The sequence below is a fragment of the Gossypium arboreum genome, chromosome 2, assembly GCF_025698485.1.
Source record: "Gossypium arboreum isolate Shixiya-1 chromosome 2, ASM2569848v2, whole genome shotgun sequence".
Classification (NCBI taxonomy): domain Eukaryota; kingdom Viridiplantae; phylum Streptophyta; class Magnoliopsida; order Malvales; family Malvaceae; genus Gossypium; species Gossypium arboreum.
The window spans coordinates 19,006-35,863 of record NC_069071.1 but is presented as its reverse complement, the minus strand read 5'-3'; the positions used below and the strand labels follow the sequence as shown (position 1 = coordinate 35,863).

The 16,858-nt window shown below is 32.5% G+C and overlaps 2 protein-coding genes across 4 annotated transcripts; both read right to left on the bottom strand.

The window, feature by feature from the left end:
- Positions 1-272: 272 nt before the first annotated feature.
- On the bottom strand, positions 273-4,744 carry LOC108471864 (uncharacterized). Its single transcript, XM_017773435.2, has 7 exons — positions 4,376-4,744; positions 2,510-2,624; positions 2,268-2,328; positions 2,018-2,153; positions 1,521-1,848; positions 1,006-1,134; positions 273-923 (listed from the first exon to the last, which is right to left on the bottom strand). Exons 2-7 carry the CDS (start codon positions 2,622-2,624, stop codon positions 418-420), a joined length of 1,275 nt encoding a protein of 424 aa, XP_017628924.1. The 5' UTR covers positions 4,376-4,744; the 3' UTR covers positions 273-417.
- A 423-nt stretch (positions 4,745-5,167) lies between these two features.
- LOC108453121 (kinesin-like protein KIN-14E) lies at positions 5,168-14,134 on the bottom strand. Of its 3 annotated transcripts, none has more exons than XM_017751064.2 (24): positions 13,908-14,134; positions 13,321-13,628; positions 12,888-12,960; positions 12,596-12,727; positions 12,278-12,516; positions 11,858-12,182; positions 11,112-11,211; positions 10,849-11,030; positions 10,657-10,772; positions 10,381-10,483; positions 10,117-10,269; positions 9,851-9,997; positions 9,338-9,538; positions 9,042-9,206; positions 8,845-8,949; positions 8,567-8,707; positions 8,285-8,479; positions 7,999-8,125; positions 7,645-7,847; positions 7,350-7,532; positions 6,949-7,044; positions 6,581-6,778; positions 6,078-6,349; positions 5,168-5,574 (listed from the first exon to the last, which is right to left on the bottom strand). In XM_017751064.2, the coding sequence occupies exons 2-24, from the start codon at positions 13,476-13,478 to the stop codon at positions 5,382-5,384; spliced, it is 3,807 nt and encodes a 1,268-aa protein (XP_017606553.1). In that variant the 5' UTR covers positions 13,479-13,628; positions 13,908-14,134; the 3' UTR covers positions 5,168-5,381. The 3 variants fall into 3 exon arrangements, with proteins under 3 accessions (XP_017606553.1, XP_017606544.1, XP_052879013.1); XM_017751055.2 differs by having other exon boundaries at positions 13,321-13,595; XM_053023053.1 differs by lacking the exon at positions 13,321-13,628.
- Positions 14,135-16,858: the final 2,724 nt, after the last annotated feature.

Below are 16,858 nucleotides of genomic sequence, written 5' to 3'. Positions count from 1 at the left end.
GTAATTAAGTTTTTGACTCAAGACTCTTTGATGTCAAAATTGTAGGAAATATTGATGAAATTACTTTAAATAAAATACAAAATTCGTTAATTTTAACTTATTTACCCTAAAAAAAAAAGACGCGTTATACTTGCATCTGATTCATTCATTGCGTACATATTGGCTGGCACTGGCAGCATCAGGCCTTCTCCAACTAGGCAAATAGAAAGCGGCGGTCAAAAGAATTGGCAAGCTGTAGCTAAGGGAGTATAAAACTAAACATTAACCAAACATTTTCCATGAAGGCTCCTTTTTTTAGTTAACTTTGTATTTAAGCGACATGTCAGTAACTTCCGAAATTCTCAACAGTCGGGATTAAGGAATGAACCATGATCAATCTAAAAGTTCTTATGATCGAGTAATACCCATATTAGTAACTCATATCTCGTCTTCATCATCACTGTCACCTCCAAACATGGCAGCCATTTTAATAGCCAGCTTGGCAGCCATCTCCCTCCTTTGAAAATCAGGCATTAACCTCAAGTTGCTGCGAATATTTCCAATCTCAGACATCAACTGTTCCAAATCCTCAAAATCATAATGTGGGCCACCATCTACTTCTGAAGCTGAAGCTAGACCAGCTTCTTCAGCATTGGGTTCCATTCTGTCAATTTTCTCCCCTAAACCAGAATATGTCAGAAAAGCATGCGACTGTTCTTTTTTGCATCCAGCTATGTTCCCTGGAGCACACTCTGTAACGGTTATGTTCCCTGGAGCACACTCTGTAACAGAATTTCCCGCATCAACTGATTTCGCTATATCCAGGAATGTGTTAGCTGGACTTGCAGAAACCCATTCTTCAACCATGTCATTCCCTAGTTCAGCTGAACCAGCAGATAGCACTTCATATTCAAACTGATAATCAGGTTCTTCTTCCGATGAATCTGGACAGGGACAATAATGACATTTAGCAATTAATTAATCAGGAAGAACTTTTATTAGAAAAACCAAGGTATCACATATAACCTTCTTTCTCAGGTAGTGAAGGTTCAGTTATCATATCACCAGATTTCAGAACCATTCCAGGCCACATATGAGCAGAAATAGCACCATAAACTCGTTCAACTCCTTGTAAATCACCATCAACCGACAAACCTGCCAGGACCAGTTTCTTTTTCACATTAGCAATAATAAGCATACCAATATCCAACCTGTACATAACCTTTATTTAACATTCATTATTGTGAGTTTTGATTGTCACAGCATTGATACCCTTTCCATTAGGAAAGTAAAAATTTGCTAGATCATGGTGGAGATATCAAGTAAAACTTCACAATTATACATGTGCACATCTTTTTTTATTTTTTTTAGGCAAAATACATTTTTCTGAGCAGGATGTCATGATTAATACAATTTACCATGATCGTATATTGGAAATTTCACATCAAAGCATGTTATTCCATATCAGTAATTCAGTGTATAGACAGTGTAGAAACAAAGTGAAGTGGATATGATGATGCAGAAGCTAAACATGGGCTTACATTTGTCAAATTCAGCATTAGAAGCACAGGCTTCAATGAACTCAATGTTGTGGTCAATGCACCATTCCAAGCATTTCTTGCGAATGTTGGAGGATGGGTCTTCATTTCCCAATAGACTGCTTCCTTCAGCTTCAGAAATTCCATATTGAGTGAAGTCAGATGAAGGATGAGTAGAGGAATCATCAAGTTTGTGTAGGCGTTTTGTGTATTCAGCATGGACAGGATGACCTGGAATTCGATCAACTTTGTTTCCAATGCAGAGTAAAATCTCAAAGTTTTGGATATCAGTGTAAGATACCCAATCCCAAAGAGCAGAAAGAGTTGACAACTGCAAGAGAGAGAAAGAAAAAAAGTCAAAAAAGGAAGGTGAGGGTATAGAACAATATATATGTGTGTGTTTATATAGAAATAGTACTTGAGTTATAAATATGTCGCAAAAGTTATTGCAACAGAAATAGAAAGAACTGAACAAGAACTCGGAAAAGTAAGATGATTACATTAGACATATCAAAAACCATGACCAAGGCAGTTGAATGGTTAAATATAGGGAGGGTTCGAGCTGAAAATCCATCTTGAAGATGAGCCATACACAGAGAAACATCAGCAGTGTAGTATTTGGTATTCATAGTCCAGCTGTTGATGGTAGAGTTATCAGTCATCAGAGATTGGTAAAAAAAAGCCCGTGCATTGTATAATTAACTAAAACAAGCAACATGTTAAAAGTGAATATAAAGAATGCGTTCAGACCGACGGACAACCACTTGGGAGCTATCTTCTTCTTCTTCTTCGAACTCCACAGTGGCAAGCCCTGCATTTTTTTAAAATAAAACTGATCAAATATCCAGAACTTTTGATAAAGGCATAGCAACCATGACTCATGTTTTTCCAACAAAATAACAGCCAGTAGTATTTGGTAGATTTTTTTTAGTTAAAAAACAATAATGATAACAGTAAAGAACAATTGAATTGGAAGAGGAAATGAGAGTTACGGGAGATCAGGGTGCGCTTGCCAACATTGGGACATCCAATGATGAAAATGGACGGTCGCTTCCTAATCTCATCCTGGGCTTCCAATTTTGAGGATCCTTCCTTGTTTTCTTCCATCTGTTGTGCACATAAGAGTTATACATAACAAACCCTAATTTGAAATTTTCATTCTCCCCATTTCAAATCTTGAATCCAAATTAACTGCCTTTGTCTTGGCCTTTCCATTACTATCAGTGAACTATTTATATTTATAAAAAGCCAAAATAAAGATTCCCAATAAAAGGACTTAATAAAAATCGAGTGATAAAGGTTTAGATGGTAAAGAAGGGCAAACTGGATTGATACTTACATAAGAGCAGAACAAAAAGCTAGCTTCAGTTCAATTCAATGACAAAACAACTAGGAAATGGAACAAACAAGTAAAAGAAATACAGAGAAATGACCCTAAAGAGAAGGGTGTGTTTGTTCCAGAACCAGAATTAGCATACACAAGCAGACAACAAATCATAAGACAGTTTTAACTCTTGGTCATTATGCCTGATCACATCCAAGCGTTTCTTCTATCAGTACAGGTGATACAGAAACAGCTTAAGGGCTAAAAAATCAAACTAACTAGAGTGTAGTAAACAAGGTTTGGGTGTTTATGAGATGATGCTCTCTTTCTTGAAAGAGAAAAATATATGAACCATAAATGAAAAACGAGAAAGAACCTAATAAAAGTTCAAGTAATTGAAAACAGCTATTCGCTGACCTTACATATTTATAAACTGTAGAGTAAATGAAATCGACCTCATTTAACACTCAAGATTAAGATTATCTTGTTAAACTTACCAGTAAACAGAGAGTACGCTTCCCCTAACATACCTAAAACCTGATAGTCCAGAAAATTAGAACATAAACTTTTTCACATAGTCCTAATCAAACCTCCACATCAACCATTAATCCACTTGGCACAAATTTGAATTAAACCCAAAACATCAAAAGAAGATTGTTCAAAGAATCAAATTCATGTAAGCTAATACTATGAAAAACCAAGTCATTAACCTATGGCTTAAAAAGAAAAAGTGGCCTCAATTTGTTAGTTCCTTCTCCTTGGCAGCAGCCCTCCCTGCTTGGCAAATGTAGACAGCCTATCGATTAAGTAGATTTATTTATCATGCAGTTCTGACTGCTAAGCTAATTCAATAGAATCCAATGTTTCTTAAATCACTTACTGCAAAAAGGAAGCAGCATCTTCCAAAAGCTGCTTAAAATATGAATTACACAAAGTCCGAGAAAACCAGTTGCTTGTTAACGGAAAATGACAAACCATTTTTTTGCAGGTAAGGTGCCCTCTTGGAAGACATGGGATTCTCCAAACAACTTTGAACTCACATAAAGAAAACAAGAACACTTAGAGATGTAAGGAACACACCCTTTTAACCATAAAGCTAGTTTATTAGTCCAAGTAATGTTTGTGTTAACAGTAATTTAATAATTTCTATAAGAATGCTCACTGCTGAACTTTTCAATATTATAATAACAAGTTTCAAGCAATTCCCGAGTTATAAAACTAAAGCGAGTAAGCAAACAAACCCATCACTGAAAAGACAATTCTCTTAAAGATTGAAAGCATATACATAGTTCTTTACATCTAAAATCAAACAAGGCATTGATTAGAAAGAAAAAGGAAATATATATATATATATATAAAAACCAGTTAAACAAAAAAGGAAAACCCTAAAACCCTTTTATAAAGATGAAGATATATAACAGGTTCAAGAAAACAAATTAAACTGAAAGGCACGATCTTTGGGGTAATTAGCCTATCAATCAAATACTATGACTATAAGAATCAAAAGGAGACCAATTAGATGAGATCAGAATACCTTTTGTCGAGGAATGATTTGAGCTTCAAGATAAAGGATATGTGAGCTTTGAAAGAATGCAGAGAGCGAGCGAGAGAAGCCCAGAGCGAAAGACAGTGCTAATTTATTTTAATTAAGGAAAAATACTTCCACAATTTCTCCCGATTCACTTGTGAAACTAATTCAGTCAGAAATTTAACTAATCATATAAATACGAATTCAAGAAAACCAACTGTTACCAGCAAAGCCAGTAAAAACACTTGACAATCATCATCATATCCAAAGGCAAATAAATTGAGCAAACATGAGGTATAATAAAGTATTTCAAAATTAATATCCACCACTTTATACTCTCTTCAACTTTTTAATCTTATTTTATTATTTTGATGAATATTATGTCATCAATTTAATTAAATATATAAAACAGTCCCTCAAATTTCAATTAAATCAACTTTTGAAATATAACAAAATAATCTCCACCAACCATTTTCCTTTACAAACATAACAAAACTACCATTTTCCATTACATACTTAACATACTTAATGGAACTACCATTTTTTATCCCCTATCACTGTTTTCCCTCTTCGCCACCATTCGCCACCATCCCTCCCCTACTCTGGTTCTCTCTCGCTCTCCCCCTCCCCCTCCCTCCCCATCTTCCCACCATCCCCCCTCCTACAGTAGGGGGAGGTGCCAAATTTTTGGATGGGAGCCATTAAAATTATTGATGGAAATCAAGTATACCGCATTTCATGTATGAAAATGGGCTTATTTAAATATTAGATCAAAAATATACGCGTTAATCTTGCGAATTTATGTTTAATTAAGTTGTATTTAGAATAAATACATATATAGTTCAAATACAAAGCTACCAAGAAAACTCTTTTGATCCATCTACAAATATAGAAAGGTAACAGTTAGTGAACAGATGTTGCTAATCAAATTCAATGCCAAGCTCTTGTACAACAAATTCAAATATTGTATTTAAGAAGATTCTAGTTTAATCCAATTCACAAGGCATGGACTCTACATTGAGTGACGACCATCTGTCCTGTCTTTTCTTGTTTGCTCCTCTTGAATATCTTCATAATCCTCCTCATCTCCCCTCCTACCAGCTTGCTCCTTCCAATATGCAACCAACTTTTTCAATCGAACCACCTCTTTTGAGCTAATGTTTTTGCTTGCATCATTCACAATGGACCGAACTCTTGATGCATATCTAAAGTAACAAGGAAAACAAAAATAAATAAAGATGACATTACAGACTTGGAAAAGGCACACTATCCTTAACAGCAATATAGCCAATTTAATTATCCCAAGTACATATGCATTTATAATATCAGATTCGACAAAGAAAATCAATTTGAATCAAGTTCACCACTGGTATAATTAGAACAACTTGCTAACAATATTATTTCAACCTACCCGTAGTAAAACATAAACTAAACTTTGACCCTCCAATAGAAAAACGGACATGTATGTAGACCAGAAATTTGTGCGCAAAGCTCATACTGAACATCCAGTAAGAAAATCTTACACTTCCAAAAGAAACTCAATAGTATAATTATCTCAAACAGTAACTACTCTTAACAAACGTATCCAAACAAGTGAATATTCTCTAATTTTGAACCACGCAGTTGTATGTTAACTATTTCAGTATAAATATCATAGAAATACTTGGAAACTCAAGTACTTTTATGTAGAGTTGTAAAGAAATCATACGTTAAAGAGTTGTAGGTCTCATCCAAATTTGATTCAGCTGGAGAGACGTTAACAAACATGAGTGTTTTCGCATTACCACCAAGTGAATCGCTCATTAACATTGTTAGCTTGTGATTCCTGTAAGGAATATGTTGGCTGCCAGAAGATAAAGCACTAATGACATCCCCAAGAGCAGAAAGTGACTTGTTGATACTCTGTGCTTCTTTAAGTTGATCACCGACAGAACCAGACTTTTTCACTCTCTCAGAACCAGCAAGGTCCACAAAACTTAGCTGCACATCAGATCATTAGATTATACTGTATTTACAATCATGCAAGTGCAAATGGTTTTTTTTTTTTTTTTGGGGGGGTGGGGGAGGGGCTGTTCTTTTTTTTTATTTGAAAAATGAAAAAAGAGTTGTTACTAGTGTCAATACCGAAAAACTTAAACTAGGCAAGGTACATATTACTTCGTATAATTCAAATAGGTGTCAACTCATTATATACTAAAAAAGTTGTTATACCTTTCCCCTGGCAACAGACTGCGTTTGAAGATTGGTACTCTCAATGACAACTGAAAGTATTAGATGAGATCTTGAACTTTCCTCATTCATCTGTGTCCCAGAAATGTGCCTTCGTTCTGATCCTCTCTGAATAATGCTTTTTAACTCCTCAAAAGTAGAGATAGGAATAACCGTTGCATTTTCTACAGCAACCATGCCCTGAAAATTATAAAACAGACATCATATTAAGCACATGTTTACACTAAGCTAGAGACCCAATAATCGGAGAATATAATATAGCAAAAAAATTGAATAAGATAAATAAATTTTTCTATAAGCATTATCACTAAAATTAAAACCCACAACCTATCCACTTTAAGCAATAATACCTTCGAGTCTTTCTTTATATCAAGCTTCAGACGCTTAGCATTCTTTGGTAATAACAAGTCTACAAGTGTATCCTGGTATAACTCCACCATATATGCCTGTCATGTCATGATGAATGTTAATAGTTAGGAGATAGGATACAAAATTTGATTTTCAAAATTTATTAGCAGGATCATTGTCAATTTAGGGCAAACAAAAGATCTTGTCGCCTTGAAAGAATTGTGAGATCAACCTTACAGTTTTAAACTATATGGATTGAATATAATATCAGATTCAGATAAGTCATCCACACTCATAAGAGCAAGTACAAAGGCTTGCGAATTACATGTTTAGTACCCAAATTATTTGGGAAAAGAAAAACTGTTATGCAATATGCATATCAATATACAATCAAAATAATTACCTTCAATGAAAATGAGAATTTGTTGCTATCACGCCTTAAAATTTTGAAAAGTTCTGCAATAGCTCGAGGTGTCAATCCAGGATTGTTATCTGATCCATATATTGTAAATGTCTTTCCAGAACCAGTTTGACCATAAGCAAATATGCAGACATTGTACCCATCTACAGCTGATTGAACCAAGTACTGCATCAAACCATGAAAGGAAAGGCTGAAGGAGATATAGTAACTTAAAACAACTACAAAATTTAAATGTCATATGACGAGTTAGTTTAAAATAAACTAACCAGTAGCTTACCCTTGTATCCTCAAAGATATCTTCTTGGGTGGCACTGTCATCAAAGACACGATCATACATGTGTTGTTTTGCTTTATCATCCTTCCATGGATGTTCGACAGTGAATTCATCCAAGCCCATTAGCACTTTTCTTTCCTTTTCAAGCATCTCTTTCTCATTTAAAGGCCTTAAGCGGCAAAACACTCTAACCTTGCCTTTCATGTCTGTAGTTTAAACAATGGTTAATCATGTATTTATCATTTAAAATAAAATAGACTGGAGCTATGTGCCATATATTGTGACATACAATGTCCTAAAACAGCTTCAACTTGATAATTTCAAAATTAACTGAAGAATTTATCAGTTCATTCCAACCTTCTATAGTATTAAAATATCGCTTTCTTAAAATTTGTTCTTCCTTATAAAGCACTTCTAATTCAGCAAGTTGAGCCCCTTGCATCTTCAAGATGGCAGCAGTTTGCTCATTCTTTCTATCAATATCCTGAAAGTAAAACAAAACTTAACGGGTAGAAATGCATTCAATAAATGAAATTCTGTGCCATGAGGATATAAATTTTACATTTCCTTCTAGGATTTTGGCAAATTTATATCCAACTCCCACTCACATAGGAAATATTTTAAGACTAAAAAGGACATGTACCTCTCTCATTTCCCTCAGTTCCTCTAATTCTTTTAAGTTATTCTGCAGGGCAGAAAAATCTGCATTTCTAACTGCAAGGGTTGACTCTGAAACAGCCAACTCATTGGTAACCCTTTCCAACTTCATTCCAAGTTCAGACATCTGAAACTTTAAGGATCTGCATTCTTGCTCATAGCTCTTCTTCAGAATTTTCACCTACATTTTGAGCACCACTCAATAGTCAATTCACCAATCCCATTACTATGTAAAATCAACCGCTTATTCCTACTCATACAATACTACCTCTTCATCTTTCTTCCTTTCTAGCTCAGTAATTCTCTGTTCCAAAATGACCTTCTCATTTGTTAGTCTTTTTGTCTTTTCCACAGCCATATGCAACTCCTCATTACGAAGTTTCAATTCGTCTTGGAGCTTGTGCAGCGGCTGTAAAATAAAGCGTAGTGCAAAAGGGTTCATCAATTACAAACCAAGTAAACAAATATATAATTATCACATGTAAAATCAAAAAGATGAGAAAGAGAGTTATTTACTGGCACCATACTTCTCTGTACAAGTCCTACCTCATTTACTGTTACAGCCATGTTCCCTTTGGCATTGTTCTCTAAAGCTAGATTACCTAACTTAGCCAACCTAACTTCCACCGTCTTCTTCTCTAACAGAGCAGCCTACAATATTCAAATGTAAAAGCATGTAAGGTACAAGAAAAAAAGATAACAATAATTAAACACCAGTTTTAAAGATTAAATATAAGACTAGCCTGAAGAGCAGTATCCTTTTCTTCACATAATGATCTAATTCTATCACGGTCCAACATAACCTCCATTAAGTCTTCCTTCTCTTTCCTCAAGGCATTTTTAAGACACTCCAATTCTTCTTGTGTTTTCAACTCCTGCTTTTGCTTCTCATGCAATTCTCCCAACAACTAAATTCAAGTACGTAACTCATTAATTCCAATGAAGTTTGCAAGAAAAAGAAAGATGTAATAAGCACTACAGAATGTGATGAGGAAAATATGGAATCAATATCAATTAATAATTCTCTTTTCAAGCTTACTTGATTAGTGTTCTTTTGAGATTCTTCAACAGCTTTTGATAAATCCTGAACACGCTTCTCATACACTTCTAGACTAGGAGGCTTAAAATTGTTAGAAACATCTCCATTTACAGAGCCATTAGCAACAGATCGAGCTTTTGAGTAACGGCGTAACATGACATCATTTATGTGTGTTTGAAGAGCAACACAGATTTCTTCCCCCTGCACAAAATAAAAAGATTCACTTGTCACCAAAAAATATAAAACTAAAAATAAAAGATGAACATGTCTTAGAACCTCCTATTTCACATTTCTTTGCAAAAATACAAAATGAGTGATACTCATCTCTAAACTCATAACCACCCTAAGTTTGAACCTAAGATCTACAAGTTCAACACCTCAAGATTTAACCATTATAGTGCCTACTTAAAGACTTGGACCACATATTATTAATCTAGTTGATGGAATATTAATTGAATTTGTCTAAAAACAGAAAAGAAATACACAGGAGAAAGATGAAAGAGTTGTCTAAACCTGTTTAGTTTCAAACTGAAATATGTGAAGAACACCAGCAACTCGCATCTTGAAAAATACAGCAGTATTGCTGCTGCCAAACTGCATTATGTCTCTTAATTCAGCTGAATGTAAATACTCCTTGGGAACAGGACGGAAAAAGTGAACCTACATGAATGAGGGAATCGATTAATGTTTTGCTATAGAAAATTGAATTGTAATAACAGAAACAACTGAACTTTTTGAATTTCTGAAAAAAGTTTTTTTTTTTAAATGTCAAAACTTACCCCACGCTTGTTGATACCCAAAACTATCCGTCCAGGCAAAAGTCCAATTGGATCATCAATTTTGCGAACACTGAAGAAAATTGAACTCCCATAAGGAAGTGTCCTCAATATTCGAAGAAATTGTTGTCTTGCATCATCTTTTGTAAGATGTTCCTTGATGATTTGACAGAATAATTTATAATCAGACCAAATTTTTTCCACAGCAACATGGATTTGAAAACTAAATAAAATCATGAATAAGAATTTAAAATTTGAGATTCTGACCATGGAACGGTAACGAGAAAGAATATCCAATTCCCATTCTCGTCTTGCTCGAGTAAGTGCAATTTGTCTAGGAAGGAATCTTTCTAGGAGAGTATTCCAGTCACTAAGATGATATTTACATTAATCAGCAAAATTTTCTATAACTCAAATCCACTCAAAAAAAAAACAAAAGTTCTCCAATGTTTATGAAACCAAAAACATTAAGAGATCAAAAAGTTATGAATCATTGGAAGGTCAAAATGTTAAACAAAAAGAAGCCCACATAAGAAAACTTACGTGCACGATTCAGGGCTACAAACAAACCCAATCTCAGCCAAGATCTGTAATGCAGACAACTGCACAGCATCATCTCTTCCAACAGGATAATTGCCCAAAATGTAATCATGTTGTAACTGCATAAAGCATAAAAGTTAAATATACACCAATTTTGTTAAAGCTGTCGAGGACAATTCAAACCAGATTACATACTTGAAAATAGGAAAGTTGTACAAACATTGGATCCGTCACAGCTTCATCGGACTCCCGAAAGAGCTTCTTTTTAAATATGAGTTTACATTGTAATATTTCCCCTTTACTTCGTTCCTTGGCTGCCTTGATTTCCGCCAGCAGGTCACCAATATACTTATTATCATCTAACCCAATGTATTCCTCTATGCGGCAGTAGGTAAGCATTAGATGATAATGTCAACTAATCTTTATGTAGAAAAATTATCAAGAAGTAGAATAGATACCATTCCCAAGATCAGCAGACTTGGAACCATTAACAACTTTACGACATTCAAACAGGCTGAAGCTAGAATAAGCTGATAGTTTAATTATATTTGCTAGCTCCTGAAAAGAAAAAAAGAAACCATTCCCATCAACCACATCAGCTCAAGAAACCTGCTTAAGAAAATTACCAGCAATCCAAGGAATAAAACACAATTTAAGTTTCACGGATTCAATGCAGCCAGCAAGAGATTACCATATCATTCATCAACTTAAATCTAAATTCTAAGTAGGGCAAATGCACAGGTAGCAAGATTTAGTAAGTGAACCTCCCATCCAACCATAAAATTCATACAACTAAACCTTAACCAAACAGATGCAGTTTATTCCATCAGCTAGTAGAAACACAACGCTCATTCCAAACACTGTACAACAAAAACAGCAATGTACTTGTCTTTAATTTGTAAAACAATTAAAATGAATTCCATTTCCACTAAAAATAGAAAGAAAATGAGTTCTTTTTCATCTTTATCACTCTTTAGCTCAATAAATATTCTATAATAAAGCATATCTATTTGTCCTGAGTTTAAGTAATGTATTCAGAGGATGACAGCATGGTCTTGGCCTTTATACACAATAGAAGTCGAGTGAAAATGTGATAATTTATTTTCCTATAACAAAATTACACCTATACTGATGATAGGGACTTTAGTACCTCTACACGCAATAAAGGGTTGACCGAAAAATGTTATAATACGGACATGAGTACCTCAACAGCATCAGACACAGTTGTAGTCATGTCATATGTTATTTCTTCAAAAGTTTCATCCAAGAAAAACACAATAGTTGTCAGCTTTCGATTAGTTAAAATGGCTTCAATTTCTTCCCGTCCTGGTATTGTATTGCGGGGGCCAGCTTTGACAGACCGCTTCAAAGCATTTAACATATTTAATGCAAGTGTTTGGACCTCAGAATCATTGGCACTGTGGGCGACATTGTGAACATACTCAGATAAATATCCACCAATGTCTTTGCTAGGAGGCATGGAAGATGCACATAAATACATCAGTTCCCATGCTTTGATCAAGTTTTGCCTGTAACAACCAAACCGATGATGATAGCTGGCATCCAGCAAGCCAAAAGGAAGGCACATACAGAGAAAGGAATATCTTAGAAAGGATAAGGATACCTATCAGGATTGTTCCTTGTTTGTTTGGAAATCTGAACAAATAATTCATCTCGAAGCTCTGCACGCTTCAAAGTTTGCTTATATAGTTTCAAAACAAGCTCAACCCGTTCATCGAAGCCTACTGAAGTTACTCGTTCAGATGAATCAACTCCCATGTACTTCAAAATCATATGGAACATTTTCGTTGCTCGGTTTACCAGGTCACTATTAATTTTAAGTAGTGAAGTTGGAATAGGATCCTGTAATAGCAAATTCCTTTAACTTAGATGTTCCCCTTGGTCTACAGAAATATTCTGCTGAAAAAGAGCGAATTATTACCTTTTGGAAACACAACATATCCTCGAATGTGAACTTTTCTCTAACTTGAGTGCCTACAGACTTTTTAGAGAAAAAACTACGCTTTCCAGAAGAATTAATCTGTTTCTGCATCATTCTTAAGAATGCTTCCACCTATGCAATTGACATTAAATCAGAATTTCAAGAAGCACTTATCCAAAATGAATTATAATCCTGACATGAATTCTGGTCATGTTTTTCAAGCATAATCAAAAGAAGGTGATGCCTTTTCATTTGCAGAAAATGCTTAAAGCTAGAAGATGTAGTTGCCCACCTGAAATCTATCAATCAAGGGTATTGCACCAGCAAGTTCTGCAGGAACTGCCATGGACAATGCACTTGGTGTACTGTTTTAAACAAGAAACAGAATGCAAACAGTTAGAAGGGGAAAATAAAAATATTCTCAATAAGCGAAGAATACACATATAATTATGTACGAGTGTGTGGTAAACAACAAAGGAATATCTCTGGTTCTTCCTCCTTTCAGTTCTCAAGGGAGTAGAAGTTAGTGGGGAGCAGAGAAATAAATACAACATGTTGTTGAAGTTGGCGACTTACTTTCATGTGTGAAATGAAGTATAAGATAAACTGATACGACAAATATGGAAGATATAAAAGGTCACAAGCTAACCCCAGAAATGGCTCAATTCTAAAATACAGTTCGGTATAAAATACTAAAGAGAGAGGTATACATGAGGGGAACTTACGAAGGTGCAAAGTTGGAGCCATCACTATCGTAATCGTCCCCATTTGAAACAGAAGCAGCACTGTGAAAAGGAACTTCTTCATGCCCATTGCTAGAGCTAAAAGAAGACCTACTTGCTCTCATACTTTGGGTCATGGAGGGCAGCGTGTCAATGGGCATTTGACGGGAATCTGCAAGACTAAAACCAAGGATGCTCTGCTCGTTCCTTTCTGCCCCTCAATTATATAAGGACTACAGAAAATGTTGATTTCTGAGTAGGGATTGCACTACTCAAGCCTAACCATAATATTTACCCAAATCAACTACAGTCTACAGTAAAACGAGAACAGCGAGAAAAAGAATTAAAAGATAAAACAAAAACAAAAACAGAGATCAACTCAAAAGAAGTGCATAGAAATGGGGGTGATAATAGGGGCAATCTGCAAATTGCTACTGCACTAATTTTATTGTTTAAACAGGGCAAAGAATTCTTGGATTGATCACGCAAATTTGCTCAGAGATTGAAAAAAAAAGAAGGATAGATGACAGAAATCAGAATCATCGAAGAGATAAAAATGGGTGGAGTAGAGAGAATATAAAGGAGGGTACCTGGCAATGGCACTGCATTGCAACCCAAGGGCCAAGGCGCAGAAAACAGTTAAGAGAGATCTATGGGTGAGTATTGAGCTGGGCCTGAGCGGGGGTGGCCGAAGCTGAAGGAAATGGAAAACCAAAAAGAGAAGACAATGGTGAGAGTCACGAGAGTGTTATAAATGGACAATAATATATAAAATAAATGAATAAATAACTAAATAAATACGGCCGTAAATATCATAACCATCAACCACTTTGAATGAGTGTATTGTAGAAACACAACTCATTTTCATCTTTGCCGCTGCCGTCCGGATTTCAAAAAATCAAAATTCAAATGAATGTATTTTGTTTAATAAATTATTTTTATTTGATAATCATCATTAACATATAATAGTCAAAATAAAAATCATAATTAAGTATTTATATATATATTTAAAAGATGAATGTATTGCAATTATACTTTTTTATTCAGTTTTAATATTTTTAAAAATTAATGAAATTATCTACATATTAAATATTTTTATTTTATTTTATTTATAAAATAAATGTTTCATTGCTTTATAATAACAAAGATGAATGTATTGCAAATTTATATTTTTATTATTCAGTTCTAGTGTTTTTAATCTTAATGATATTATCAATGTATTAAATAATATTATTATTTTAGTTATAAAATAAATATTTCATACCTCTTTGCTTTATAATAACAAAATGTTTCATATCTTTTTGCTTTATGCTAACATATCTTTGTATACTACAATTTTTTGTGTTTTTATTCTTAATTTCAAACAATAAAATATTGCTCATTAATTAAATGGAATAATTTAAATTATAATAAAAGTGAAATCGGATTACTTTAAAATTTTATATAAATATCTTAAATTTCAGTTTAATCCAATTTAGATGTGTACCACCATGTTAATTATGGTTTCAATGTATTTAAATCATTAAATTAACTATTAACTTTTAAATTTAATGTTAAAACAATAAATTCAAAACTTTTAGTTTTAATATTAAAAATTATTTATATTTATTTTTAATTATGTTTTCTAATTTAAAAGTAAATTCAAATTTTATCAAATAATCAAATTAAATTCAAAATCGATTTATCTAATTGGGATGAAATTAGCATAATACATTTTCTAATTTTAGAATAGTTTGTTTTCAGGAAACGATTATTGAATTATTAAATCATTTAATTATATTATAGAATAAAGAAATAAATTAAAGATAATTTTGAAAAAAAACTTTAACTTCCTAAAAGTAATTAAAAAATTAAATTCACATTACAGACTTTTGACATTTGTCAGCGTTAAAATTTTCCCAAATTTAAACCAAATTTAAAACGGTATTTCCATATTAATATCCCTAATATTAACCTTTATTCATTTGTTTTGGTGAATAATGCTTATTCATATTTAAATCATATATATTAATTATATTACAAAATAATAATTTTACCCCATTATCCTTTTCCTTAAATAAAAAATTTATTATGCCATTTATCCTCAATAATTTTTTATTTATTTTACAAATAAATTAATAGAATAAATACATGTTAACAAATGTAAAAATTAATTTTAATCTCAAATCAACTAGAAAACATTCTCATAACTCACACTTATCCTATAAATAGTTGTTAACTTCTTTATTATTTTCATAATTTTTAGAGTTTCTTCATTTAAATAAATTTATGAGAAAATTTTTATAGTTTAAAGTTATTGACATATTATTCATATGTAATAATATATATAATATGAAAAGTCTTTCTTTATAGCTTTTTGAATTTCTTCATTTGATTTTATAGTTTAAAATTATTTTATATATAATATATTATATTATATGATTGATTTGGAAATTACTTCCAACTTTCCCAACGAATTTTCCTAACATTTGCACCTCGTAGTTATCATGGTTAACTCATTAGCTCATAATGATTTACGAGTAAACTTAAAATCCAATCATTTAGTATTACGTTTTCTTAAATAAAAATTATTATGTCTTCAATATAATTTTTATTTAAAAATAATTTAATAAACTAAAAGGATACAAACTTTTAGATATACTTTAAGAAATTAAAATTATTTTTAATCTTATGTTAATTAGAAGATACTCTCATAGCTCACACCCTATAAATAAGTGTCAATTTTTTCGTTATTTTCATAAACTCTTTAGAATTTATTCATTTGAAGAAACTCACGTGATAGGACATATAATTTAACGTTATTTATATCTTACTAATATATCATGATATAAAATAATAATCTTTCTATTTACTCGGAAATAACCTAGAGTTTGTAGCCTCCCCAACCCAACTTAGACGTTAGACTCAAATTCAAGAAATTGCATCGACCACTAAGAGAACCTAGTACAATCGAAGTATAATGACCCGAATTTTACCGTTACTGAAAAAGTGTATTTTCGGGTCTCAGTTTCTGAAAAATGGATTATTAAATATTTATCAAAAATATTTACGAAGTTAATCGAGTGGTTAATTAGAGTTTAATTAAGTGGACTAGCTTAAATTAAGGATAATTGGATAAAATGATTAAATTGAATGAAGTGTGAAAGTTTAATTATAGAATAAAGAAAATTGAAAGGACTAAATAAGTAAATAAGCCAAAAGAATGCTAAGTATATGAAAAAATAAAATACAAGTGTAATAAATATAATACACACATTTGTAATACATGTATGTATTTGTTTATTATTTAAGTAAATATTAGTGTATTTATTATTATTAAATTAATATTGTATGATAAATAAATAAAAGTAAGACAAACGTGTGGTAATGATTGGGTGCAAGTGTATTAATAAAAAAAATACATACACTTGAAATGCTTGTATTTAAGTATTAAAAGATATTTATTAATTATAAAAGATATTTATTAATTAAATAATTATATTATAAGATTTTATATGATAAATATATTAGATAATGACAAATGTATGGTTATAAATGAATA

What these genes read in the sequence shown, in the direction of transcription:
- LOC108471864 (XM_017773435.2), bottom strand. Translation starts at nt 2,624, where the DNA reads ATGGAAGAAAACAAGGAAGGATCCTCAAAATTGGAAGCCCAGGATGAG. An exon ending in TCCCAAGTGGTTGTCCGTCG is followed by an intron (nt 2,154 to 2,267) that starts GTCTGAACGCAT and finishes TACCATCAACAG; the next exon opens with CTGGACTATGAATACCAAAT. An exon ending in TGGTTTTTGATATGTCTAAT is followed by an intron (nt 1,849 to 2,017) that starts GTAATCATCTTA and finishes TCTCTCTTGCAG; the next exon opens with TTGTCAACTCTTTCTGCTCT.
- LOC108453121 (XM_017751064.2), bottom strand. Translation starts at nt 13,478, where the DNA reads ATGCCCATTGACACGCTGCCCTCCATGACCCAAAGTATGAGAGCAAGT. An exon ending in ACAAGGAACAATCCTGATAG is followed by an intron (nt 12,183 to 12,277) that starts GTATCCTTATCC and finishes TGGTTGTTACAG; the next exon opens with GCAAAACTTGATCAAAGCAT. An exon ending in TACAACTTTCCTATTTTCAA is followed by an intron (nt 10,773 to 10,848) that starts GTATGTAATCTG and finishes TGCTTTATGCAG; the next exon opens with TTACAACATGATTACATTTT.